The 27756-nt window shown below is 35.1% G+C and overlaps 1 protein-coding gene across 1 annotated transcript in view; it reads right to left on the bottom strand.

Moving 5' to 3' along the window:
• eIF3a (eukaryotic translation initiation factor 3 subunit a) overlaps positions 1-27756 on the bottom strand; it is a 107097-nt gene that overhangs the window by 40857 nt on the left and 38484 nt on the right. Inside the window, exons 4-9 of the mRNA XM_089091240.1 lie at positions 23610-23760; positions 20439-20654; positions 12933-13129; positions 10346-10724; positions 9016-9318; positions 47-184 (exon numbers count right to left, since the gene is read on the bottom strand). Coding sequence (XP_088947366.1) covers positions 47-184; positions 9016-9318; positions 10346-10724; positions 12933-13129; positions 20439-20654; positions 23610-23760 — 1384 coding nt within the window. The remainder of the gene's footprint in view (positions 1-46; positions 185-9015; positions 9319-10345; positions 10725-12932; positions 13130-20438; positions 20655-23609; positions 23761-27756) is intronic.

Here is a 27756-nt window from a genome sequence, read left to right on the forward strand (position 1 = left end):
AGTTGCTACGACCTACAATCTAGAATGGAACCCAACAAAAACTCACCCTTTCACGGGCTTGCTTTTCCATTTCTTCTTTGCGTGCTTCAATGGTTTTTTGTCGAGCCAATATTCCGGCTCTGTCTCTTTGAGCATGGTCGAAGTATTGTTGGACGATTCTGGCACGAATTTCATAGTTTTTCCTCTGTAAAATATAAAGTTTAAGCTTTAGTTTGCGGAAGACTAAGAGGTAAGGTTTTAAATACGAAATGAAAAAAGAAACAAGAAAAAGGACAAGAAAGAAATAAAACAAGAAAAAAATTAAATCTGAATCCAAAGGAAACTCGTTAAGTGGGCTGTTCTTTTTGGAAGAAATGCTCAATATCCAACATCCTTAAAATGATGCATGTACACAACTCTCTAATACTCAGATTGACGAAATTCTAGATTTTTTTTTTTATTATTTTAACCTTTACAAATCGAAAATGGTTCGTTTCTCACAGTTCAAGGGGACGTTTGACTCATAGACTCTAGGACAGCAAAGAGAAGAAGAAAGTTACAATAAAAACACTGAATAGCCTACCTAGATTTTCACTAAATATGGAGTTGACAAAGAAATAACTCACAAAAATCCAATATCAGTCAGAAAAATCATAACTCTAGAGCTCAAAGAATATATTAAGCCCCTCTATGCATATTGGAACAGGTGAAAAACAGCAAAAAATATTTTAGTGGTTTAATTTTTGCAAATCTGGCTGTTTAAACTTTGACTCTGGTAATTCGAATGGTAATTCGAACAGGTCAAAGTGAAAAACAGTATAAATATTTTAGTGGTTTAATTTTTGCAAATTTAGCTGTTTGAACTTTGACTCAGGTAATTCGAATGGCGGATTGTCAAGTGCAAACTAAAACAGCTTAATTAAACCAATCAGCAAAAGCTAAAAGTCTATTAAAGCTCAGCCATTAAGAATGTGTACAGGAGAAATGGCTTGTATTAAGGCCCCTTCAATTAATATTTTCCTTGTTATGATCCCCATCTAATAATTTTTGAAGGTCTGTTTTTAATTTTGTCAGTAGAAAGAAATAGTTTAGTCCCAAGGATAGGTGTATCCAGTGGAAGAACACCTGCAAATCCCCTTTTTTTGTAAACTCTCTGGGCAATTTTCTATTGACATTAAGTAGACATTTAGCTCTCTGTTGATGAAAAACAATTTTTTTTTGTGATATAGATATATTTGTGATATATTTCTCACAAAAGCCCCATAGACCACGGACTTTACAAATACAACAAAACACATAAAACATAATAAGTTCAAACACTTTTGAAAATAACACTACGATAGAAAACCCTCCCTATGTCTCATCCCCATGCTCACAAATTTTCCCAAAATTTTAATATCCACTTTGCAACTACTACTACTACTAACAACTCACCGCAGCACCAAGCCGCCTGGGGCCAACAAACTACGTATGCTCCTCCTCCATCCCAATCTGTTCAAAGCCTCCCTTTTTACACCCTCCCACGAAGTTCCCATTTCCTTTAAATTTTTCTTTATGACGTCTTCCCACCCAAGACGAGGACCACCTGCTTTCCCTTTAGCTCTAGACGGTTGGCCGAAAAGAACAATCTTCGGCAATCTGTCATCCTTCATCCGCACAACGTGCCCTAACCACCTCAACCTTTCTTTCATTATAGCCCTAGAGAGCGGTATTGTACCAGAATTTTCGTATAGCCTATTATTTGAAATAAGGTCAGTCAGCCCGGTACTCTACTCTAAGCAATTTCTCTGGAAAACATCTAGAAAATCTTTATCCGCTTTTCTGAGCACCCATGCTTTCTTATTTTAATTTCTAAAGAAATTCTATGCATCACATCCCTAACAAAAATTTCCCTTCTAAGTACCTTCAGTTCTTCACAATAACACATAAAATGTTCTAAATCTTCAGACTCCCCGCACAACGGACAAGTGAAGGGACCACTTGGCATATTAACCCTCCCTAAACACTTTCTTCTCCCCCCAAGCGGTATAAAAGTCCCCCTTACCGATAAAACTCATTCTAAAGTAACATTTTAGAGGTGAAATTTAAGACATATTTCTTTACCCCAGGCTTCTTTAAATTTCCTATGTATTCCAAGGTATTGTGACTTAACCCTGTCTTCTTGCCAAACCTGGATCTCTTGATCTTGTACCACTTTTCTACATCTTTTGCAATCATCCTGTTTCCACCCCAGGTCCAATGCCATCATTCCACCAGACAGATAGCCCACAATTGTCTACAATACTCTTAATTTGCACAAGCCAAGAATCTTTTCTTTTATCCAATAGCATTTCATTTAAAGCATTTTTTGTTAACCGATAATCTGGCACAGCAAATAATTTTTTTCCAATAACCTACCATGCGTACTAACCGTTTATTTCTTAAACTAAAAAGACCCAGTTCACCCTTTATAACGATGCAATTAAACTTTTTATCTAGCCCTATTATAGTTTAAAATAATGAAGCTGTATATAGGGCTCTTATTTTACTGTGTATTAATTAAAAAATCTATTTATTAATTTTGAATAAATATGAATATATATAATTCATCAAATTTGTCGGAACGGTTTTTTGTAATAGCTCTTTCCAGATCCACTGCTATGAAGAAGCTGGAGGCAATCAGGCAGGAGGGGGTGGTGAAAGACGCCTTAAATAGTGCATTAGAAGGTGAATTAAAAAAAATACCAAAAAAACAATTGTTTGGTTATGCTGATTCCAAAAATATGGATTTCTTTAACTTTGAAGTTAATCATCGAAAGCTACGAGCACGAGCAACTCCGATAACGGCGAAGGCCGTTATCGTTCAGTGGGTCGGGGGATACAGGTCCAATTGTGCCACGCCAAACACCCATATCATCTCGCACTGTAGCATTGAAGTCACCGAGAAGAACAGTGACATCGTGGGGGGACACTGTTGACAGACATTTAGACAGAGCAGAGTAGAACTCTTCCTTGGTTACAATTAAAAGGGGGTCCGGATCCGAGGCCATGTAATTGAATAAATATAAATATATATTTTGAATAAATATAACATGAATAAATAGATCTTAAAGCGACTAATGCTTAGATCGAATATAAAAATCAAACTGAAAACGAAAACAAATGTTTCACCATTGAAGCATAAATGAAACTTAAAATAAACAGAAATTAAAAACACAATTAATGCAAACAAGGATACAATAGATATTAATATAAATGAATGTACAAATCTTAAAACAAGTGAAACTTAAATTGAATATTCAAATCAAGCTTGAATCGAATAAAAATAACTAAAAACAAGAGTTTGGGTATCGTCTCACTGCAGAAGCCTAAAACCTACTGCGTCATTGGCGCTTAAGTGGAAACAATTCTTTGAAATATTTTCACTTTTGTAACTTTAAGAGATCAGCATATGTATATTAAATTGACAATGCACATTTTTTTTCAGTAAACTCATTTGAATTTTTTTTCAGTAAAGTACAAATTATATTCTGGCTTTTAGAAAGCATAGGGGTTTTGAACCCTACTCACATTGATTTATGCTCGTTTTGAGTTTGACTCTAATATTTATTTAAATTTTTGTTAGTTTTGGGTTTCATTTATTTATTGATACTGATTTGGGGTAGTTGTATGCTTGGTATATTATATGATATTCCGGACGCCAGGTTTTGAAAATGTGACCCATACCACGACGGAATGGGGCTGCTACGAGAATTGGCCTACCCTCCACACCCTAAATTGACCATGCGGATTCAAAAATACCAAAGGCACATGCTTGCGAGTGGTGGAACACTCCGAAACTTGACATTTTATTATATTTTGGTGTTTCATGCAAGAAAATGCATGTTTCACAAAGTTTGAGGTGCAGCTTTCTGCTCAAATAGAAATGCCTACAAGCCATAGAATGTTTTCATAACAAACTAACACGATTAGTTATAAAAAATGGCAGAGTTAAAAAAAAAAAAATTAGATATATAATGATATTAATTGTTGAAAGATCCATCAGTTCAAAATTTTTTTTTTCACTGTAATTTTTAGTTTCATTTTCGATGCTGTAAGAACTGGAAAATAATAAATTTGTAATATACGAGTAATTCGTTTTCAGTGAAGCACCAATGACGCAGCTGAAGCACCAACTGTAAAAACGCTTTAGGTTTTAACAGTTAAAGAAGGGGGTAGTATCCAAATTTTGTTTGTAGTGAAACTATATTTATCTTGACCAACCTTGAAAAGAACTAATATATTAAACTGAATATTTGATGCATAATGATATTAATTGCTAAAAGCTCATCAGTTCAAAATTTTACTGTAATTATAATGTTTATTTTCAATATTAAGTACAAAAGAAAACATTTGTAATATAATTCGTTTTCAGTAAAGCGCCAATGACGCAGATAGGTTTTTGGCTTCTGCAGTGAGACGATACCCAAACTCATGTTTGTAGTTATTTTTATTCGATTCAAACTTGATTTGCAGTTTCAATTTAAGTTTCACTCGTTTTAAGATTTATTTATTCATTTACATTAATATATATATTGTATGTTTGTTCGCATTGATTGTTTATTTAATTTCTGTTCGTTTTAAGTTTCATTTATACTTCAATGGTAAAATATTTGTTTTCGTTTTAAGCTTGATTTTCATATTCAATCTAAGCATTACTCGCTTTAAGACCTATTTATTCATTTATATTATTACTTGTTGTATGTTTTTTACTATGTTTGTTTATTTAATTTGTGTTCGTTTAAGGTTTCATTTATTCTTTAATAGTAATTTCTAGTCGTTTTGAGTTTGAATTTTAACAGGTATTTGTATCTCCTGAGGTTAAGTTTAAAATGGCCTTTACTTTTCTTTGAAAAACTTATTTTTCGGATTTTTTTTTTTTAATCAATTTTTGTTCGTTTTTGATTGCAAAAAGTTTCAAGTTTCTATGGCATTGGGGGGTGCTTACTGTCCGATTATTCTTGAATTTAAAAAACAGATCTAGGAACTATCAATTTAAATCGAATGAGGCTTTTTTCAAAGTCTATACGATTACCTCTTTGATAAAAAACCTTATATATGAACAATAGACAACTTGCATAACTTGTGAACAGCGACTGACAACAATGAATGGATTGAAAAAATAGCTCCAATAAGGGGGTTTAGAACATTTGACTTGCTGAAACAAAGGGATCACGACTGTTTGGAATTAACCTTAATAGGAATTTGTGTGCCAAAGCAATTTTGCAACTATCACAGATTATGTATTTTAACCTTATAATTGGATAATTATAATACATTTCCTATGTGTTTTTCCCATACAAAACCCCTTCCCATAAGTTAAAAAAAAAACCTTAATAAGTTATGCCCCAGGGCATAACTTACAATGCCTACCCCTGGGTCCTGGTGGGCTGTGTCGACACCGGAGTTTTTGTTATCAGAACTTTGAACTATTTTAACAAAATGTCTATCTCAAAATTTTTATCTGATGCGTTTAGGGCATGGAGGAGGAAGAGGGGCTAGTTGCCCTTCAATCTATTTTGACTTTTAAAAAGTGAACAAGAACTTTCAATTTTCAATCAAATGAGTCCTCTCTAAAGTTTATATGAGCATCCCTTCCATACGGAACAATATGGAGGATAGGAAAAATCTTTATATTACAACCTTTGTCCTGAGGGCTTTGGAGGAGTTGTAATCCTCAATGACCTAATCTACACAACTTAAAAATACGTTTAATATAATGGCTGTCTTAACATTTTGATTGGATGTGTTTGGGGAAAAGGTGGGCGTGAGAGGGGGGTTAGTTGCCCTCAAATCACTATCGACTATTATAAAGGGCACTAGCCCTTGAAATTTCCAAACGAATGAACCTTTTTTGAAGTTTCTACGACACCGCCTTCTATAAAAACATTATATGCCCCCAGGGCATAACTTAAAACCCTTGCCCTGAGGGTTGTGGGGGATTGTCCTCCTCAAAAACAAATTTTCAATCCGAAAATCAACTGCGCTTAACCGATTGGCTATGTCAAGATTTTAATTGGATGTGTTTGGGGAAATGATGGGGATGGGGGGGGGCTAGTTTCCCTCCAATCACTTTCTAATATAAAGAAGGGCACTAGCTCTTTGAAATTCCAATTGAATGTTCCTTTTTTGAAGTTTCTAAGACAACAACTTCTATAAAAACCTTAAATGCCCCAAGGCCACAACTTAAAACTCTTGCCCTGGGGGTTGTGGGGGAGTATCCTCCTCAAAAATATATTTTCTATCTGGAAAGCTACTACACTGAACAAACTGGCTATCTCAAAAGTTTGATTGGATGTGTTAGGGGAAATGATGGGCGTGGGGGGGGGGCTAGTGGCCCTCCAATAACTTTTGACTATTAAAAAGGGCACTAGCCCTTTAATTTCCAATCGAATGAGCCTGTTTTGAAGTTTCTACGACAGCGCCTTCTATAAAAACCTTATATGCCCCAGGGCATAACTTAAAACCCTTGTCCTGAGGGTTGTGGGGAAGTGTCCTCCTCAAAAATATATTTTCAATCTGGAATTCAACTACGCTGAACAAAAATGGCTATCTCAAAATTTTGATTGGATGTGTTTGGGGGAATGATGAGCGTAGGGGGGGGGGGGTGATGGGCCTTAAAAAAACTGTCGCCAATATAAATGGACAATATCCCTTTGAAATTCAAAACGAATTATCCTTTCTTGAAGTTTCTATTAAAAAGCCTTCAATAAAAACAAAATGTGAACCCAGGGCATAACTTAAAACTCTTGCCCTGAGGGTTGTGGGGGCTTGTCCTCCTCAAAAACAAATTTTCTATCTGGAAATCAACTACGCTGAACAAAATGGCTATCTCAAAATTTTGATTGGATGTGTTTGGGTAAAGGATGGGCGTGAGGGGAGAGTTGGTTGTACTCTAATCAATTTTGCCTATTAAAAAGGGCACTAGCCCTTTAATTTCCAATCGAATGAGCCTGTTTTGAAGTTTCTATTTCTATAAAAACCTTATATGCCCCCAGGGCATAACTTAAAACCCTTGCCCGGAGGGTTGTGGGGGGTGTCCTCCTCAAAAACATATTTTCTACCTGAAAATCAACCACACTCAACAAAACAGCTATTTGAAAATTGTGATTGGATGTGTTTGAGGGAATGATGGGCGTGGGGGGGGGGGAGAGGGGGCGAGTTACAATCCGATAATTTCCCGTTATTAAAAAGGGCACTAGCCCTTTAATTTCAAATCGAATTAGAATGTTTTGAAGTTTCTACGACAATGCCTTCTATAAAAACCTTATATGCCCCCAGGGAATAACTTAAAACCCTTGACCTGAGCGTTGTGGGGGATTGTCCTTCACAAACACGTGTTCTCTATCTGGAAATAAACACCGATGATAAGAAGGGCTATTTGAAGAGTCTGATGTGATTAGCATGGGCAGACATCAGGCGTGGGAGGGGAGGGGGGCTCGCTATGATAACGCAACTTTCGACTCTTGAGTAGGACACTAGACCTTCAATTTCCAATTGAATGAGCCTGTTTTGAAGTTTCTACGACAATACCTTCTATAAAAACCTTATATGCCCCCAGGGCATAACTTAAACCCCTTGCCTTGAGGGGTGTGGGGGAGCATCCTCCTCAAGAAAAAGTTTTCTATCTGGGAATCAACTATACGCAAAAAATTACTATTAAAATATTTGGCTCGGATATTTGGGGGAATGATGGGCATGGGGGGGGGGCTAGTTGCCCTTCGATCATTTTCGACTATCAAAAAGGGCACTAGAACTCTCGATTTCCAATCAAATGAGCCCCCTTTGAAGCTTCTACGACGACCCCTTCCATATGAAGTGCCTCTGGAAAAAAAAAATAAAACCTTGGATCCGTATGGCCTTTACTATAGGCAGCGCTACAGCGTTGCCTCTGAAATTTTTTTCGCTGATTTCACAAACTCCTTCAGGTGACGAAATATTTTGAACATTAACTGCATCAGGAATATTAATAATGATAAATAATTTATTTTTACCATTTTTAGAATCATTAGGTATTTTTGAGAAGACCATACAGCCTTTCTATGACGAAGGAAATAAAAAAGTTCAAACAGGGATCCTTTTATTAGACAGTGAAACAGATGCAAAAAGTTCTAGATATTTCGATCGCATATACAGTGACCATCATCAGCAGATAAACTAAAGTGCTACAATTAAAACAAAAGATATTTATACTAAAAAATAATTAGTTGCTGATTAAAAATAGTTTCCGGTTCATTGGATGAGAGGGTCCAAGAACAGGGTTCATTTCCAGTCTTGAGAAAACTTTTCTCCTTAATATTGCCTTAATGTAAGTTGAATTTTTAATGAAGGAGGCAGAATCTTCCCCTTCTTTGAATTGCAAAAAAAAAAAAAATTACTGAATATATTGTTATACACTTGTTTGGTCTAGTACCCGCGTATAAACGACATAGGTATTTTTCGAAAACTACACTGCCTTTCTGCGGCGAACAAATAAAAGTTCAAATTGGGATAATTCCAGATAGGGATAGTCGTTTAGAAACATTAAAAATCCACAGAGGAATAAATAAAAGAAAAATGAAAATGCACAAACAAAAAATACAAAATAAAAAGTAAGGAACACCGAAAAATGAATTTAAAGAACATTCAAACAAAACAACAAGTAGAAAATTAAAAAGTGAAAAATAATTATAACTGTAACTTGGTTCTATAAAAACCCTAGCATTAGGAAAAGACAAAAGTAATAATGGAAAAGAAACGACAATAGAATAATGGGAACTGATTTTATGTTTTCTGACACAAAAAGATTCTTGCAATCAATACTAAGGTCACATAAATATTAATTACAAAAAATATCCCCCCCCCAAAAAAAAAAAAACATGTGGCAAAGATATTGATGACCTAAAATCCTAAGGAGCCAACCCGAAAACCCGAACCCAGTAAAGACCCGAAATTGAATTCGAAAGCTCCCTAATGAGATGATACAAGCATTGCTTCTTTATGTAAATTTCATGTCTCTATAATAATAATGCCACTTACTTCACGCTGTTCATTCTGGACTGTAGATAAGAAATCAGTTAAAGTGGTTGACACATTGATCAACTGAGTGCGGAAAACTTCAGATGGCATAGGCTGTAAGGTAGGACCCTCTTCAATTTCTTCTCTCTGGGACTCAGCCAAGTCTGTACCGAAATGAATACATTCGTTACGATGGTCAACACGAATTTGCATATCATTGTGACGAACAGCATTGACAATTACCCGCTCAAGACTGAAGAAGTCACTGAAAACAGCCAAGTTCAGCAGATTGGAATAGCTTATATTGTCATAAATTTGAGCCAACTAGAAAACAGACATGTTGAAAATGTTAATATACATGTTGATATATTGATATACATGTTGATACACATTAATATACATGTTAATATAATGAAAATATTTCAGTGAAGATAGTTTTATGACTGAGCTGGCTAATCACGACAAACAAACAAAAAAAATCTGAGGTATTATGGTTAAATGTTGCAGCTGAGTTTTTGGTCTTGGTTTTCTACATTTCCCTTTTTATTCGTTGACAGACGGACAATGAACATTAGACCGAAATATTTGGGATTTTTTTCGCTATCATTGGCCTTGTCCTGTTGAAGTCAATTTTAAACCTTTGATTTTTCGTCGGTGTACCAGTGCCTCAACACGCTGACTATTGATTTATTTGTACGTGCTGTATGCTGAAACTGAACAGTTGGTCCCACTACGAATGTCACTTATTTATAAAAGAAATTCTGTTATTCCACAAAAAAAAAAAAAAAAAAAAAAAAAAAAAAAAAAAAAAAAAAAGGCCTTATTTTTGCTACCCTCCAACTATTCTAGAAAACCAATTTTATAATTTTATTATCAAAGAAATCTGTTTCTAGTCAATTTCATCATTTTGTATCCACAGATTTTGAATTATTTAAACATACCAAAAGAAAAGCCAATACCTTAGGAAAGACAATGAAAGAAAAAATACACTACTATATTTCGAAGTAACTTCGTGAGCACTAGATCTTATAGCTCTCATGAATTTTCAAATAAATCTAGCATAAAAACCAGAAATACAAAGTAAAACAAAGAAGAAAATACAAAAGAAAGAAGAAAAACATGTGAAAATACAAAGAAAAAAAGAAAAGGAGAATACAATAAATGATCCTTCCAACAGTACCATCATTACCAAGTCAGTAACTTCAACCGGATCATTTATCATTTAAGATTTTTAATTATGATGGGGAGGGGGTGGGGGGGGGGGGTAAACCAAAGGGAGACTCCTCCACTTCACGACTACATCCCTTCTTCGTAATATAAGACATTTATATAATACAGTAAAATATTTTACCTGTTTCACAAGTCTAGTCAGAGTTATATCTTGTAGAGCTGGAATATATTCTCGCAAGTCCTTCATCAAGCGCTCTTCTGACGCCCTCATAAATTGAAGGGAGCCATCAACACGAACACAAATCTTCAACGGCTCAAAATCAACCTCCAAAGCATCATAAAGCTCCTTCAATTTTGGGTGAACATAGTTGACAACATTGTAGCGCCCCAAGTCTTTAATAAGTCCAGCGCGGGTGGGTGCCTGCTGCAGGTAGAGAAGCTGTGCAAGTCTCTGCTGCTTCTCCATAGCACTCTTTTCTGTCTCAAAGAAACGGTCAAACTCAGGGTGCGCTGATGGCAGTGGAATGGCCAAAGTAGCGACAAGAACACGGGTGGCAAGACTAAATGAAGAAGAGATCGCAAAATGAATACATAGTTTCAACCAAAAGAACAGACTCTAGTATCAAGAAAACTATAATGCATCTTCTAAAAGAATGAAGAGAACATTTTAAAGGACACTTTAAACGAAAATCCCGAGTTTTTAAGAATAACAGATACTTGAAGAAAGGAAGACGGATCGTAAAGATTCTTATTTTTATGGCAAATGTCGCAGCACTAAATACTAAAGAGCCTGATATGCCATCAATCAACCATTTACTCAGGTTCTCCCCCAGGAACTGCGGCTGTTGAACTTCATTTAAAGCAATCGACAGGCAGGTTTTCAGATAGAACCTCCCAGGGGAGACCATTTCAAATGGGGGAGATATATCTTACACAGCTGTTCTTTGTGTACTCATGGTTCTTCTTGTAGTCAGTCCACTAGTAAGGATCCTAATGAAATCCCTAATGAAATTTATATTTAATAGATTAAAATAATTAAAATCTATAACTTAACTGTTAATAATTCAATGATTTATTAATCTTTAATTAGTTTATTAATTATTATAATTTTTAGAAATATTATTATTTTCTGTCTCTCCTCTGCTAAAATTCTCTCATAAAAAAAGCACAGATAATTTATTGAGATGTCTTTTTCTTCTCATCTATGCAACCTTGGCCTAATTCCTCCGTTCTAAAGTAGGTTGGAGAAGTGGCTTGGCAGACGGCGGTACAAGTAGAGATAGCTCGTCGGAGAAATGTTGGCGGACGCACTAACAGAAAACAACCATTGATAACACATCGGAATTCTCAATAAGAGGTTATAGAGGCATCCGACTGGAGCTATAACTCAAGTCTTTAGGCTCTATTATAGGTTCTTTGAAGTGGAGTCAGGAGGCTTTTATTAGCCCTTGAAAAAAAGTGCATCTAAGACTTCTTAAAAAGAAAAATTAAGATGAAAAAAAAAAATGCCTTAACGCATGATAATTCAAAGCTCAAGTGGGATCTTAAATTTATTACTAAAAAGTAGAACCTTTAAATCAAAGTCAACTTGAGAGGGAAAAATTACAGATGTGAAGTTTTTTTTGTAGAAACTCGTTATATTTTCAATTGAAATTAAAAGTAGAAAAATTACAGCAAAAATAAAACACTTCGATGTGAGATCTTTCTACAAAATATTACAAAGCAATTACTTAGAAAATTGGGTATGGGGGGGGGGGGGACACAACTTAAAAACAAAATAGAAAAAAAGAAGAAAATTCTAAAGCACAGCTCTTGATTCCGAAACAGTTATTATTTTTTCTCTCTCTCCTCTGCTAAAATTCCCTCATAAAAAAGCACAGATAAGTTATTGAAATGTCTTTTTCTTCTCATCTACGCAAGCTTGGCCTAATTCATCCGTTCTAAAATAGCTTGGAGAAGTGGAAAATAGGTTAAAAATACTAAATGTACAATTTCTGGACAATTTTCGACTATTTCCTTTTGACAATTTCCATCTGAAACGCGGCTGCTCCATGGCCTGACCCCCCTTCTCCCAAAAAAACTATTAGCGATATTTTATTCCAAACTTATGGTATCTGACTCCCTAGCCCTCCATGAACCCCCCCCCCCTCCAAAAAAAAACAAAAACTTATTCCAAAACCTATATGAGCTCATCCCTGGCCCTCTATGCCCCCCCCCCCCAAAATATTAACGATATTTAATTCCAAAACTTATAGGAGCTGACCTCTTGCCGTCCATAATCCTCCCCCAGAAATATGTTAATGATATTTTCCCCTGACTTATAAGAGCTCACTCCTGGCCTTTCATGGCCCAGCCCCCCCCCCCCCCACAAAAAAACGATATTTTATTCCAGAACTTATGGGAGTTGAACCCCTATCCAACCTCCCCCTCAAAAAATGTATTAATTACATTTTATTCCAAAACTTTTGGGAGTTGACCCCTGACCCTTCAAGGCCCGATCCAACTCCCCTTTCCCTCCTCAATTTTTAACGATGTTTTATTCCAAAACTTATGGAAGCTGACCCCTGGCCCTTTATCTCACGACCCGCTCCATCCCCCCTCCCTCAAAAAAATATATTAACCCTATTATTCCGAACTTAAGGGAGCTGACCCCTGACCTATCATGATCCATACTTTTGGATCCTACAATTTTCATTATTTGAGAAGTGCAAGAAATTACACCCCTCTCTGATCCTAGCCAAAAAATAGGATTTAGCTTTAATACTCACTCTTGCAACTCTTCAGCAGTAATATTCTTCTTGAGGCTCTTAGAAAGCTGGAACAATTTAGAAAGCGCAGTTGCATGGAACAATTGATTTCCTGCTTTCCAAAGAACCAAAGCCAGTTTTTCATAATAGTTCGCCAACATTTTCGGCAATGGAGTCTTCTTTGACAGTACGGTAAACTCATGAATATCTTCAATAGCCTAAAATAAATATTGTTTTGAACAAAAGAAATAAAGAAATAGCAATAATTAAAACTAAAAGCAGGAAGCAAAGGAGCTATAAATATTTGACTGTGGTTTACAACTAATTCTTTCTACTTCGACCAACCATTATTTAAAAAACTCAAAAAACAAAATAAACCAGATTAGGAAACACTGAATCATACCTCTCGTAAATGTGGAGTATACATGAAATATATGGCCGCAATTTACCTATGAGTTTCTTGTAAATCGATTATGAGAATTATATTTGACAGAAAATTTGCTTAGAGAATTAGGTTGGGGGCATAAATGAAAAACATTTACATTGAAAATTGGATATGGGCGCAGAGCTGAAGAAAAATAGCAAAAATTGTGGTTCACAAATAATTCAATTTTACTTAGAGCAACCGTTATTAAACAAACCCAAAAAACCAAGCCAACTAAAAAATGACACTGAATCGCAGGTCCCGCAAGTATAGAGTACAAATGAGATTTATGGCCCCAATTTACCAGTTAAATTCCACGCGCCTTGTTTTCGAAATAAAACTTGATTATAGACTTACATATTAGGGGCAAGCTACTACTACTACTAACAACTCAATGCAGCACCAGACAGCCTAGGGTCAACACAGCAACGCAAGCTTCTCCTCCATCCCAATCTATTCCAAGCCTGCGTCTTTAAACCCTCTCGGGAAGTTCCCATTCCACTTGAATCTTTACTTACATCCTCCCACCCCAACAAAGGACGACCTGCTTTTCGTTTAGCCTTGGGAAAAAATTTACTTTGAGAGTTGAGCATTGGGGCATAACAGAAAAAAAAACCGGATATTTTCGCTGAGGCTTGAAGAATAATCAGATACTGACTCACAGGCCATGTAACTGTAGGGTACACATGAGATCTGCAAATGAAATCGGCCGCATTTTACTTGACAAGCTTCATGTACTTTTGACATAAAATTTGCTTAAAGAACTGGCAATAGGGGCACAACTGGGGGAAAAACAAAGAAATGTGGCGAGGTTGTCGTTTTGATACATATAGGCCTCCCACCAGATTTTTAGTGAAGAATATGAACTTTATGAACTTTTGACCACAAAAATATGAACTTTATTAACTTTTGATTGCGCTTTTTTATGAACCAATTATGAACCTAAATTTATGATATGTCCACCTCAGATACTGTCCGTGAATACAAAAAGCGGCAGTTGGTGTTTTCATCACTGGTGCAGATATTCTTTGTGTTTTTTGGTGTTGTTTTATCATGAGTTTTCATTTCGATCATACTTTGTACAAGGCTTATTTCTAAAAATTCTTTGGTATCTATGGCTTTTTCCAGCTTCACATTAGCTTCTTGAAGAAGCCTTTCTACTACTTGTCTCTTCTCCTTTTCAACTGACTTTTTCTCAGTCAAATCTTTTTCAAGGTGTTCAATAATCTTCTTCCCAGATAACATCCTCTTTTTTTCCTCTTCTTCTTCTTTTCCTTTTGGACTCCTATTCAGCCTGTTTAGATCGTTCAGTTTCCAGGTACAGTTTATAGCTCTGGCACGCATTTCGCCCTAAATTCAACAGCTCTCTGGTAATAGGGACTAACTCGGGCCTGTTCTCAAACTTCTTTAGAGCATCAGAGACTACTAGTCTAGCATTGAGCATTTTCACTTTCATCAATGATTTTTTCTCAGTCAAGATCTGTCCTGACCGGGAAAAATCACGTTCGACGTCAGCGTTCCCATGCGACATGCAGAGAGCTGATTTTATTATCTTTGAAACAAGGGAATATATTTTGTATGTCCTTGATAGTTTTTTAGACTAGAAACCAAGTTCCATAAAACATCAATCGTCGATGAAGTCATGTTCTAAGGCAAACTCGGTTCAAGCTGGAGAAAGTTCCGTTCGTCCCTGACAGCTTCAGTATTCACATGGAAAGGCATAAATCCAACGATTTTCACAAAGTTGCTTGTTCTTGTCTCCAGATTTGAATCATCCAGTCGCAGGCACCGGAAATGCTGAAGGACACTTTGACCTTGTGATTTCTCTTCAACATGGCGGCAAGCGGCCAGATAAGCAGTTCTGGCACTACTCCTGAAGTTCAGAGCATAAAATTTTTGTACCTTCGACAGGCAATCTTCCACAATGTCACCGCATGCTATTTTATCGGATGGAAGAAAATCCCCGCTTGAATGGGAGAGCTCAGAAAAGTGTTTTTTTCCTTCTGAATATCAGTCAAAGCATTCTGCTTAACAAAACGGCTGGCGCTCATCATTACTTGTAGACGCGTTTCGTCATACAGAATGTGGATAGGTGGTTCTCTACGTTGAAACAACTCTGTAAACTGAGCAAATAGCTTCCCGAAAGATGTGACAAAGAGGACTAATATTTTGGTTGTGGTACACTCGAGACTGCTAGATATCTCTCTGTATCCGTTGGACTTCGTTAATTCTGGTCTTTTTTCAGGGATGAATCTCAGGATACTCATCGAGAGCATCCCATTGTTCATCAAGTCTCTCAGCTGAAACAACGAGGATTAGCCATCGACTTTGCACATGAATCAGAAAACGACGCGGAGGAAGCTCCACATTTTCACAAAACATGCAGTGCTACAGTTTGAATCGTTGAAATAAAACTCTTGCACATTTGCTTCGCTTGTCTTTTATAAGGAAAAAGACGGTAACCGCAAGTGCTTTCCAGCTGATGGCAAGAAAAATATGAACTATATGAACCTTTTTTCTAAATCATGAACCATTTATGAACCTAGATTAAGAATATGAACTTTTTTCATATGAACCCAGTGGGAGGACTGTACATAGTGCATAAAATTATGTTACTTTGTCTTTGACATATAGGATACAGGGAAATGTTTCGATCAATTGTCACTGGTCTCTCCTACCTTCTATGAAGGATACACATATCTTGAAAGGAAACGAAAAAAACCTCTAGAGCACCTAGGTCTACAATGTTATTTTCAAAAAAGAACTGCCAGATATACCCTTTTTATTTTGAGAGTGACGATATATAGAAACGGATTGTCAAGAATTGACAAAACAAGTTTCTAAAAAAACGTTAATGCCGAAACGTAAGCAGCCAAAAATCAACAAATCATTCACAAAATACCCACAGAAGAGCAGTAAATTGGCTTAATTAACAAGAAATCAGTCTGGCAACACCCCCTTTTTGTTTATTCTTCAGCTTCTTCTATTTGAAGATCAAACCAATGTACTTAAAAAGTACTGTCCCCATAATAATGTGTTTCAAACCCTTTTATGGTCATTTGGAGCAATTTAACCCTGAGAATTATCACTATGGGATGTAAATGACTAAGGTTTATGCTCCTTGTGGACGTTTCGGTTATATAATTTTTCTGCAGTCCTACGGTTAATAGATTATTTTATTTTATCTATCAATAGATTTATTGATAGAAAGAAAACTTAAGCTGTAGGCTACAGCCTACAGCTCTCATCCATCAGCATTTTCAAGTCACTTATGATCTCGCATCCCGTTTAGAACAGGCTAGATTATTTTGACTAAAATTATCTTTGATTAAAATTTTAGACCCTCTTTTAATTTACTTTCAAATGAAATCTAAATTTATTTATCTTTGCTAAATAATCTTACTGTCCATTTTGTTCTTATAACCGCAGGAAGGTTTGTTTTAAATGTCAAATGCATTTTATACTTACATTTATGCCTTCAACAAGATCGTTTTAATATGTCAGATTCCTGAGATACGGAATCTACAATAGCCACATAAAGGATTGTTCTGAAAATTAAAAAACAGAATTCTTCCAGATCCCCTATTTCGTTGATTTTTTAGTTTTCCATTCATTGGTCAACAATTTGACGGTTAAGAGAGTTTCAAAACTCTTCACATTCCTATAAAGCATAAACAAGAAGAAACAATAAAAGGTACAAATAAAACAAAAAGCTAAAACTCATGAAAAAAATAAAAAGCGAAAAACAAAAAGACCAGACAAATCAAACAAAAAGTAAAATCTTGCACCAAATCTCCTCCGCCAGACCAAAAGAGGTACGTCAGTTGCACAGTATTATAAAGAAATAAATTTACATAGAATATTACAACAGAAAGTAATTGTACAATAATAATCCGTATTACCCCCCCCCCCCCACCTAATGCTTTCTCACTTTCCAAGTTTAGAATACCTGACACGGGAATTTCCAGTTTGTGGACAATCTTCACTATTTTGAGCCGTCCTAGCCGAGTGTTTAGCGCTCCAGACTTGAAATCCTGATTCCAGGGGTTCAAATCCTGGTGTCACTAGTTGTTTGGTTTGGAACGGGGTCAATGGTGTGACTCTATAAGCTCAGCCAGAGTCGACCCAGCTCTAAACGAGTACCAGGAGAAATCTGTGGGAAAAATACGGGAAGCGTCGGATGATTTGCCTCTAACCACACATTGCACTCCCGGCCGAAGGCATTGAATAAAGAGATCGGTACTTGCGCAACGCAGACCATGGCCACCATGCAAAAAAGCTTTCTTTTCACTATTTTAGAGTTGTTAATTTGAAAGGCTTTACAATGTCTGATTTGAGACTATGAAAACGCTCCTATTATTTATTAAGCATAAGAACTAATATCGTTTTCCCAGTCAATATCATTATTTGCCTCATCATCACAAGTTTCTTTAATCTTTTCTTCCACCCCTATTAAAAGAGGCTAACAACAGACACTGAGTTATTGGAATTGCTTTTAATTTACTTTAAAAGAATTGAACACAACGAATACATGATTGTCTCTTATTAGGATCTAATGTCTATCACATAAGATGACCCATGAATAATAAAAACAACAATAACACTAATTATATATTAAAAAAACGAAGAAGAGACCAAAGAATAGAGGGGAAAAGAGAGAATTTTTACTACTACTTGCTGTGCATCTTCTCCTTTCAAGTTGTATTTTCAACACGAGCGCACATAAAATTTCAACACGAGCGCATATAAAGTTTCAACACGAGCGCATATAGTTTCAACACGAGTGCATAAAAAATTTCTACATGAGCGCACATAAAGATTCAACACGAGCGCATATAACATTTCAACACGAGCGCATATAAAATTTCAACACGAGCGCATATAAAGTTTCAACACGAGCGCATACAAAACTTCACCATAAGCATATTAAAGTTTCAACACGAGCGCACATAAAGTTACAACACAAGCGCATATAAAACTTCAACACGAGCGCAAATAAAGTTTCAACACAAGCGCATATAAAGTTTCAACACGAGCGCATATAAAGTTTCATCATGAGCGCATATAAAATTTCAACACGAGCACAAATAAAGTTTCAGCACGAGCGCATATAAAATCTCTACACGAGCGCATATAAAGTTTCAACACGAGCGTATATAGTTTCAACACGAGCGCATATAAAATTTCAACACGAGCACATATAGTTTCAACACGAGCGGACATAAAGTTTCAACACGAGCGCATATAAAATTTCAACACAAGCACATATAAAGTTTCAACACGAGCGCATAAAAAATTTCAACATGAGCGCATATAAAGTTCCAACACGAGCGCATATAAAATTTCAACACGAGCGCATATAAAATTTCAACACGAGCGCAAATAAAGTTTCAGCACGAGCGCGTAAAAAATTTCAACACGAGCGCATATAAAGTTTCAATTCAAAAATTTTAACACGAGCTCATATAAAGTTTAACACGAGCGCATACAAAATTTCAACACGAGCACATTAAAGTTTCAACACGAGCGCACATAAAGTTTCAACACAAGCGCATATAAAATTTCAACACAAGCGCATATAAAATTTCCACCCGAGCACATATGAAGTATCAACAACAGCGCATACAGAATTTCAAAATATGCGCATATAAAGTTTCAACACGAGCGCATACAAAATTTTAACACGAGCTTATGTAAAGTTTCAACATGAGCGCATATAAAGTTTCAACATGAGCGCATATAAAATTTCAACACGAGCGCATATAAAATTTCAACACGAGCGCAAATAAAGTTTCAGCACGAACGCATATAAAATTTCAACACGAGCGCATATAAAATTTCAACACGATCGCATATAAAATTTCAACACGATCGCATATAAAATTTCAACACGAGCACACACAAAGGATCAACAAGAGCATATAATGTTTCCACACGAGCGCATATAATGTTTCCACCCGAGCACATATAAAATGCACATACAAGAGCATATAATGTTTCCACACGAGCGCATATAATGTTTCCACACGAGCACATATAAAATTTCAACACGAGCGCATATAAAGTTTCGACACGAGTGTATATACAATTTCAACACGAGCGCATAAAGTTTCAACACGAGCGCATATAAAATTTCAACACAAGCACAAATAAAGTTTCAACATAAGCGCATAAAAAATTTCAACATGAGCGCATATAAAGTTCCAACACGAGCGCATATAAAATTTCAACACGAGCGCATATAAAATTTCAACACGAGCGCAAATAAAGTTTCAGCATGAGCGCGTATAAAATTTCAACACGAGCGTATATAAAGTTTCAACACGAGCGCATATAAAATTTCAACACGAGCGCAAATAAAGTTTCAACACGAGCGCATATAAAATTTCAACACGAGCACAAATAGTTTCAGCACGAGCGAATAAAAAATTTCAACACGAGCGCATATAGTTTCAACACGAGCGCATATAAAGTTTCAACACGAGCGCATGAAAAAAATTCAACACGATCGCAGCATAAAGTTTCAACATGAGTGCACATACTTGATGAGCACAGGAAGCACAAGGACCGATTCCGGTGGGGGGGGGGGCAGCTCGCCATTTACTTCTGACCTATTTTAAATGTAAAATGTAAGATTGTGTTCGTATGCTTACCTTAATAGAGGTGGGAGCACCATTAAGCCCAAGATTTGTCCAAAGAGACCCTTCCCTTGAAAATTTTGAAATTTATACACCGAAAAACCCATGTTTTGTATTTCAACGCGCAGATTTGTTTAAGGGCTGCTTAAAATTTTTAAGGGATTCGAGCTTTGAAATTCATGGGTCTCAGAAATCCTATCCTCTACCCTCTCCGCTCTCCCCAGGGGTGTAAACCGTCCCCCGTGTATTCACGGTTTATTTTTTAATAATGATTCACTCCCTTAGTACAAACTTGTCAACCAAAAAACAAGTTAAATAATCTCTTTCTAAGGGTCTTCAACTTCTAGCTTTAAGTCAAACTTTCAACCAGCACTGTATTACAAGACACTAAGTGCTGGTGGGAACTGTGATCTAGACATGGCAAACAAAACGAAAAATTTATGATCGACTAAGACCAAAATCTACCTTATAGGCTTCAGTCCAAAGTTCCATTTTAATAGCCTTATCAAGTTGATCTAAACGGGTTTCCAGGTTCATTTGCTGAGTCTCTGGCTGTTGCAAATTGATGACATTTGGGCCACCAGGAATTTGTCTGGTAACATGTTGCAAATGAGTTCTTAAGTTGTCACACAATTTGCGAAACTCAGTTTTGCGTTTGTACTCTTCGCAAAAGCTGAACCCCTGAAAAAAAAGATTAAGTCTGAAAAAATATGACTATCTTGATAATTTGCTCATCTACGTTTATTTCTCTTGTAATTATTCATTATAACTATGTCTTATTCCTTGTAATTATCTGATTATGTCTCAACATTTGGGATTCCTCTTTTAATCCACAATCTACATATAACTTCAAATATATATATATGTTATCTTATGGTTTTTAGGAATTGAATTTTATTATGGTTGGTGTTTGACGGTTAAAATGTTGGACCTTGGTGTGTCTTTTTTGTCTTTTTTTTTTTTGGTTTATACTATTGAAAGTTACATTTTGTTCCTAAGCTTTGTTTGTAGGCTGTATTTTGTGTTGCTATGGCCCGCAGGCTTTTTGCAACAAATCTTATCTATCGTATCTATAGTTTTTTGTTATTGAAGGTGTTCAAAATTCCAAACCCCTATCTACAAAACATAAAATTTCACACAAGCTAAGACCCCAAAACGAATATGTATATTTTCATGATTTAACCACTTATATTGAATACTATTTTTTCGAAAAAAAAACATTGAAGGCTCTAATTAAAACATTAAATATATAAAATAAATAAGGACATCCTAACAGTTTAAATTTACGTTTGTAACTAAACCTATATGGAGATGACCGATTACAAAAAAAAACTGCGGTGGGTGTAATCATTTTTACAAGCAGTTCTGTTTCCTGAATTTTAGAAAAACATTCAAATAAGTTAACTTTTGTAGTGTTTATTTTTATATGAGTATATAAAAAACAAATACAAGCAAGACAAATACATCTTCTTCTTCAGCTAGAGTTATACATTATTTTTTTCCAGTGTATCTGAACTTACCATGAGTGTATAAGTATAGTTAACATGAAAGAACGAAATACTACCAAAAAGTCTTATTAGCACCTCATTATAAGTATTTTAATAATGTTTTGCAAGCAATAGGTTAAAATATGTTTAAGTTTCTACATTCTTAACCCAGTTTATATTTTTCAAAGTCAGTATGGCAGACGAAACAGAGCAGCTTAACGCTCAAATATTTTTTTCCCTTGCAAATAATGTAAAAAAAATTTATGGTCAAATCCACCCACTAAAAACTGGTCTCAGACTTTTGAAATACATTTTGAAGGTTTGAAATCCTTTTTTTTAAGTGAAGTGCTTAATTTTCACAAAATGTACAAAACGCTTCGGCTCGTCTCCTCGCTTTCAGTCCTAAATGTCAATTCTTGCGGCTCTTTATATAAACATCCTGTATTTTCCATAAAATTTATCTACATTTTACGTCTATATTTGATATCTTACAAAAAAATAATTTATACTCTTATGAAGTTTTAATTTCGTTCCTAGTCTTTCGTAAGAAAACTAATTACTTTTTCTTATTCATTTGAAACAGAAATTAACTCAAATTCAGAATGAAAAGAAAATAATTGTGATTGAAGAAAACAAATCTAAAACTCAAAGAAAATTTAATGAATTAGAAACCTCACAAATCTTCTGGCATGGTACAGAGCATTGACAAAGTTTAATAGCAAATGACAATTCAATGAAAAATGTATCCTGGCGATCGTACTTAGGCCTATTCCTCAGTAGCACAAGGATAGAATAAAGATTATAGCTTTCGAATTACCTCTGACATGGAAACTTCGAACCCCCCCACCCCCTTACAACCTCATTACTTCACAAGTTATGCTTAATTTAATATAACTTTCGGATAGGATCGATCCGAAATGGCATTTCTCACCCTTCTTTTCAAAATTATTGAGAAAGTGAAAAAGATTGTTGCAGTGGCTTGAACCCACTAGTCGTATAAACTGCTAGTATGACTACTAAGTTACAGAAAAAGGTTCCTAGTAACGGGTTAACTGACAAAGCGTGGTCCTCTTTGTTCCTTTTAAGTTTTGGCAATATTGTATATTTTATTGGGAATACTGTCAAGCGACATCAGTATTTTCCATTAATTTCGTTATTACAAAACATTGAAGCAGATTATTCTGAGCCATTTTGTCTTCTGATGGTCTTTCTTATGGCGATGTTAAACGACAAAATGAAATTTTATGGATAAGCAAAGTCTAAATTTTTAGTCAATTCTCTGTAATAAAGACTTTTATTTCTTTAGCCCTCGTTTTTAGCGGGATACAACCCACATAGAATCGTTAGCAGCCCAAATTTTTTTAACTATGTTCTGTGTCCCATCCCAATCTATTCAAAGCCTCTCTCTTTACACCCTCCCGCCCCAACGGCGGATGACCTGCTTTCCGTTTAGCCCTAGACGGTTGGCCGAAAAGGACAATCTTCGGTAATCTGTCATCTTTCATCCGCAGAAGGTACCCTAGCCATCTCAACCTTTCTCTCATTATAACCCCCGAAAACGGGAACACATGTTAGTCTCTATATGTTTGATACATTAGCAATATATACTGATATACTTCAAACTATATTCACGGAAACAACCTCTTTATAGCTCTCCTGAACTTACAATTCTTTCGAACAGCGCTCGTGAAAGAACAGTAAATATAGTTGAATCTTTTGGAAGGTTTTACCACGATTTTTAATCCCCCCCCTCATCCTCCCAGCCTAGATTAATAAAATGACTATGTCTTCTGTCTTAATTTAAAAAATAATCGAGAGGGTCTTCCTTTCCCCTTGATTGTGTAAAATACCTTTGCATTGTATCTTCATAAAAAAACGACAAAATATCCTTGCCAGTCTCCCTTATAATAAATAACAATTAAAGCTTAATTATTTGTTTGGTTAATTGAGATTAATTATAATTATTTCAAAAGCCATGAATAGATTACTAATTATTCATTAGGCTGAGTTTGATTTTGCTGATTAGGCTGAGTTTGATTATATAAAAGCTGTAGGCAAACACAAGCGCCTAATTTTCCTTAACGACTCTAACCCCTTAAGGAAATCAAGACATTCCAGGTTGAAAACAATGACAAACCCTCCAACATACCTTTCTAGCCACATAGTGGTATAAAGATTCGACTCGGACGTTAGTTCTAAGAAGTTCAAGACACTGGCGATAAGATTCCCACAAGAATTTCACCCATGGCATTAGGATGGTACGATCACTCCTATCCTGGGCGTCCTCACCACTGACAGCTCTGTAAAATAATAATAATAATTATAATAATAATAAATAAAATATAATATAATAATAATATATAATAATATATAATAATAATAATAAAAAATAATAATAATTAATAGGGTAAATAATCGTTCCTCGGACAAAAACTTTTGCAATATTTTAATCTTATTAGTCCACGTTGATTTTTCCTCTATCCTTTAACGTTTAATATAACCTTTATATCAAACAAAAAAAACAAAAAACAAAAACAAAAGAAGAAACAAGAATCGAATTCAGATAGCCTCAGTACTCTAGCCTCTCGTATTCAAAACTCACTACTATAACCTCTAGAATCCAAAACAAAATGAAACAAATTGCATCGCAAACCCTTATAAACAATCAAACAATTTTTAATTAACAATACTTGACAAATAATTTAGCCCCCCACTTCAGATTAAATTGCCTTAAACTGTATAATAGTCAGAATTACGACTAATGCTGCATATGCTGCGACTAATGCCGACTAATCATTTGCACTAATGCTGCCGTAAAATCTATCTTAGCGTCAATCCGAAGAGGTCACTCTCGTATCCAGCTACCGTCCAAAGAGGTGACAGTCGTATCCAGAATGCAGTCCCGTTCAAGATGTGACTATTTACCCACTTATCATTTATATTTAATAAATATTAATCAATGTCAATCATATTCAGTAATAAACCCCCTATTATCACCCATTAAACTGTGACTTTACACTAGATATTGTATTTTTACTGCATTACTGAAGTACCACTTTTTCCTTCCTAATTAATAAAAAAAAAACTTTTTCCACAAAATAAGTTTTTCAAAAAAAGTAAAGAACTCCATTAAACCAAAAATGAACAAAAATAGAATCAAATAATCTACCAAGCATACAATTACCAAAAATCAATATCAATAAATAAATGAAACCCAACACGAATAGAAATCAAAATAAATAACAGTCAAACTCAAAACGAGCAGAAATTAATGTGAGAAGGGTTCAAAACCCCTATACTTTCTAAAAGTCAGAATATAATACGTACTTTAGCGAAAAATTCAAATGAATATACTGAAATAAATGTGCATTTTCAGTTTAATATACATATGCTGATATTTATTCCTTAAAATTTTAATTAATTTTTGATTTCTTAAAGTTATAAAAATGAAAACATTTAAAGATTTTTTTTCAGTGAAACACATTATATTCTGGCTTTTAGAAAGGATATGGGTTTAGAACCCTGCTAAAATTAATTTCTGCTCGTTTTGAGTTTGACTCGGTTATTTATTTTAATTTCTGTTTGTTTTGGTTTTCATTTATTTATTGATACTGATTTGTGGTAGTTGTATGCTTGGTAGACTATTTGATTCTATTTTTGTTCATTTTTGGTTTAATGGAGCTCTTTACTTTTTGAAAGCTTATTTTTTAATTAGTTTCTGTTTGTTTTATATTGACATGGAAAAAGTCTGTTTAATTAACCACACTGGATACAGGTTACTGGATACAGGTTAGTATTTTTCTTAGAAAAGACAACTCCTCAAAAAATGTTGAAGAGCAAATACTAAAGATCCCGTCAGTTAAAGAAATGATCAAACCAATTTTTACTTGGCGAGCGTGACCGGAGCTATCTGACAAAAATCTATTGTTATTTGTCGTTTTTTTGTAAATTTTAAAATCCTTTTTCAAAAAGAAAGAAAAAGTTTCTAGAGATTTCTAAGGAAGTCTTTGAGAAAATTCGAGAGAAGGATTTTTTTTGTTCCTTACCATATGTACCTGGGCTAAGTGAAAAACTTACAAGAATTTTAAAGAGTGATGGTCTAAATGTGGGTTTAAAGAATAATAATAGTCTGGGTAGTTTTCCAAATTCTGGGAAGGATCTAACTTCATTGGAGCAACAAAGTGGGGCCTATCAGATCCATGTACTTGCGGAGGCTCATATGTGGGACGTACTAACCAGAATTTGGAAACGAGATTATTACAGCATAAAATTCTATTTCATCGGCTTTGAAGCAAGATTCTAAGTCTGGAAAGTTCACTTCAGCCCATATTTGGAACACATTTTTTATTTTCCAGACCATTTTATTTTGTTCGATAATGTCTCTTTGATTTCTAGGGACCGGGGTTTAAAGTAAAATTTTCGTCAAACTCTTGAAACTACGAAAATTCTATTCAATAGCTTTAAATCGTGATACAGGTGAATTTGGTTTGAACTCTACGATAATTTATTAAAATCAGGTAGAATAAAGTTCAATTCACCCAACGTAGTTAACCTCTGCCCAAGTGTTAGTTCATTCAACGCTAATGAACAGGTTCCAAGAAGGTCAAACAGACTAGCTTCCGCTTCTGCTTTGAAAAGAATTAGATTATTAAACAATATGTAGATTTATTTTATTTCGTATACAAACTATTGTTTTAATTGTTTTAGTTTAGTTTTACTATTGATGACGGTCACTGCATATGTGACCGAAACATCTAGTATTTTTTTGTGAAATTTTATCACTGTTTGTGAAAATCACTGTTAAAAGGATTTTATTCCTATTTAAACTTTTATTTGTTTATCGTCATGGAAAGGCAGTGTGGTCTCCGAAATTCTCTATTTCAATGTACTTATTGCTTAAGCCATATATTTCAAAGTTTCAACTTTTTGAGTTGAAAAAAAACTCAAAAAGTTCTACAAAAGGGTAATTTTCATATCAAGTGATAAAATTTTGCCGTACAGAGTGGAGTGTCCCACAGGAATTATCTATCCATTGGAATTTTTTCCCCTGTGGTTCCTGAAAATTTTGCAAGCTTCAGAGAAACTTTTGTCTATTTTAAGACGTTCATACCTAAAAACATTTCAAATTACCATCGTAATTGTTACCAAGCTACATACTACTGATCACGATAGAAAAAAACACGTTGGTCTTTAAGAAAATTTGGATGTTGTTAAACAAATGAGCCTAATCAATCCAGCATAGACAGTTTAGAAGGGGGGGGTATAAATCTCAACCTGGAGCCTCTCCTCCAAGGACTTACGTTGCAAGATAGTCTTAAATACTGGAAAATCTGTTACTTCAAACAACATTTTTTGGTTTTCTTCTTCTTAAGAAAAGCACCTGGAATCCTAAACGGGCTGCTTTTGGCTTCCTACTGCACTTTTCCACATTCACAATACATTGCAAAAAATATATAACACAACGTTCAAATACAATTCAAGATTGGCTTGGCAAGTACTCGTGCTCCCTGTGCTGCACAAGAGCTCAGCTCTGGAGTTCTCGTGCTGCACAAGATTGGCAAGTACTCGTGCTGCCTGTTCTCACAGCTTAAGGCGTAGAGGTCGGCTGGTACCGACACGGCTCTTCCAGCTGGCCCAAACTCTCTTATTGCACAACTTTACGATAGACGTAATAAACACAAATTAAATCCCTCAAAGCAAATCTCAATTTTTTAAGATGTCAATTGCCTCTCTATAAAACACCTTTTCAATGGAAGCTGGTAAAGACGCAATCACAATCAGGTGGAAGTTTATATTTTTGAGACAGGGCATACATTTTAGAAATTCCACTACTTATCGTACATTCAAAGAGAAGGTACTGCAAGATTTTTAGAGGCATAATATCGCAATTCAAACACCCCAAACAGCACATTAAAGTTGAAGACAAGGAACAAGAAATCGCAATGAAAAAAGCATGATTTCCTTCACATTTCTATTACATAAATCATATAAAGATTGGATTTACCCACAACGACTTTTCATAAACATTGCAATAGCATGCATCTTGATTTATTACTTTCTTTTCAACTTACAACTAGAATATTTTCTATTTTTTGTGATTGTTGAGTTTTTTCTAAAATATTGGATGTGTTGATAAAACACGTATTTTAAACTTAATATTTATTTTCTTCTTTCGTCTTGCTAATAACATCAGTGTCAATGAAAATTGTACAATACATAGCCTAATCCAAATGGGATAAGTATAAGATTGGCTCTTCATTATTAGAATCAATTCAATTCACCCTGATAAGGGTGAA

The sequence above is a fragment of the Artemia sp. Qi Xiang Cuo genome, chromosome 6, assembly GCF_049724085.1.
Source record: "Artemia sp. Qi Xiang Cuo chromosome 6, ASM4972408v1, whole genome shotgun sequence".
NCBI lineage: Eukaryota > Metazoa > Arthropoda > Branchiopoda > Anostraca > Artemiidae > Artemia > Artemia sp. Qi Xiang Cuo.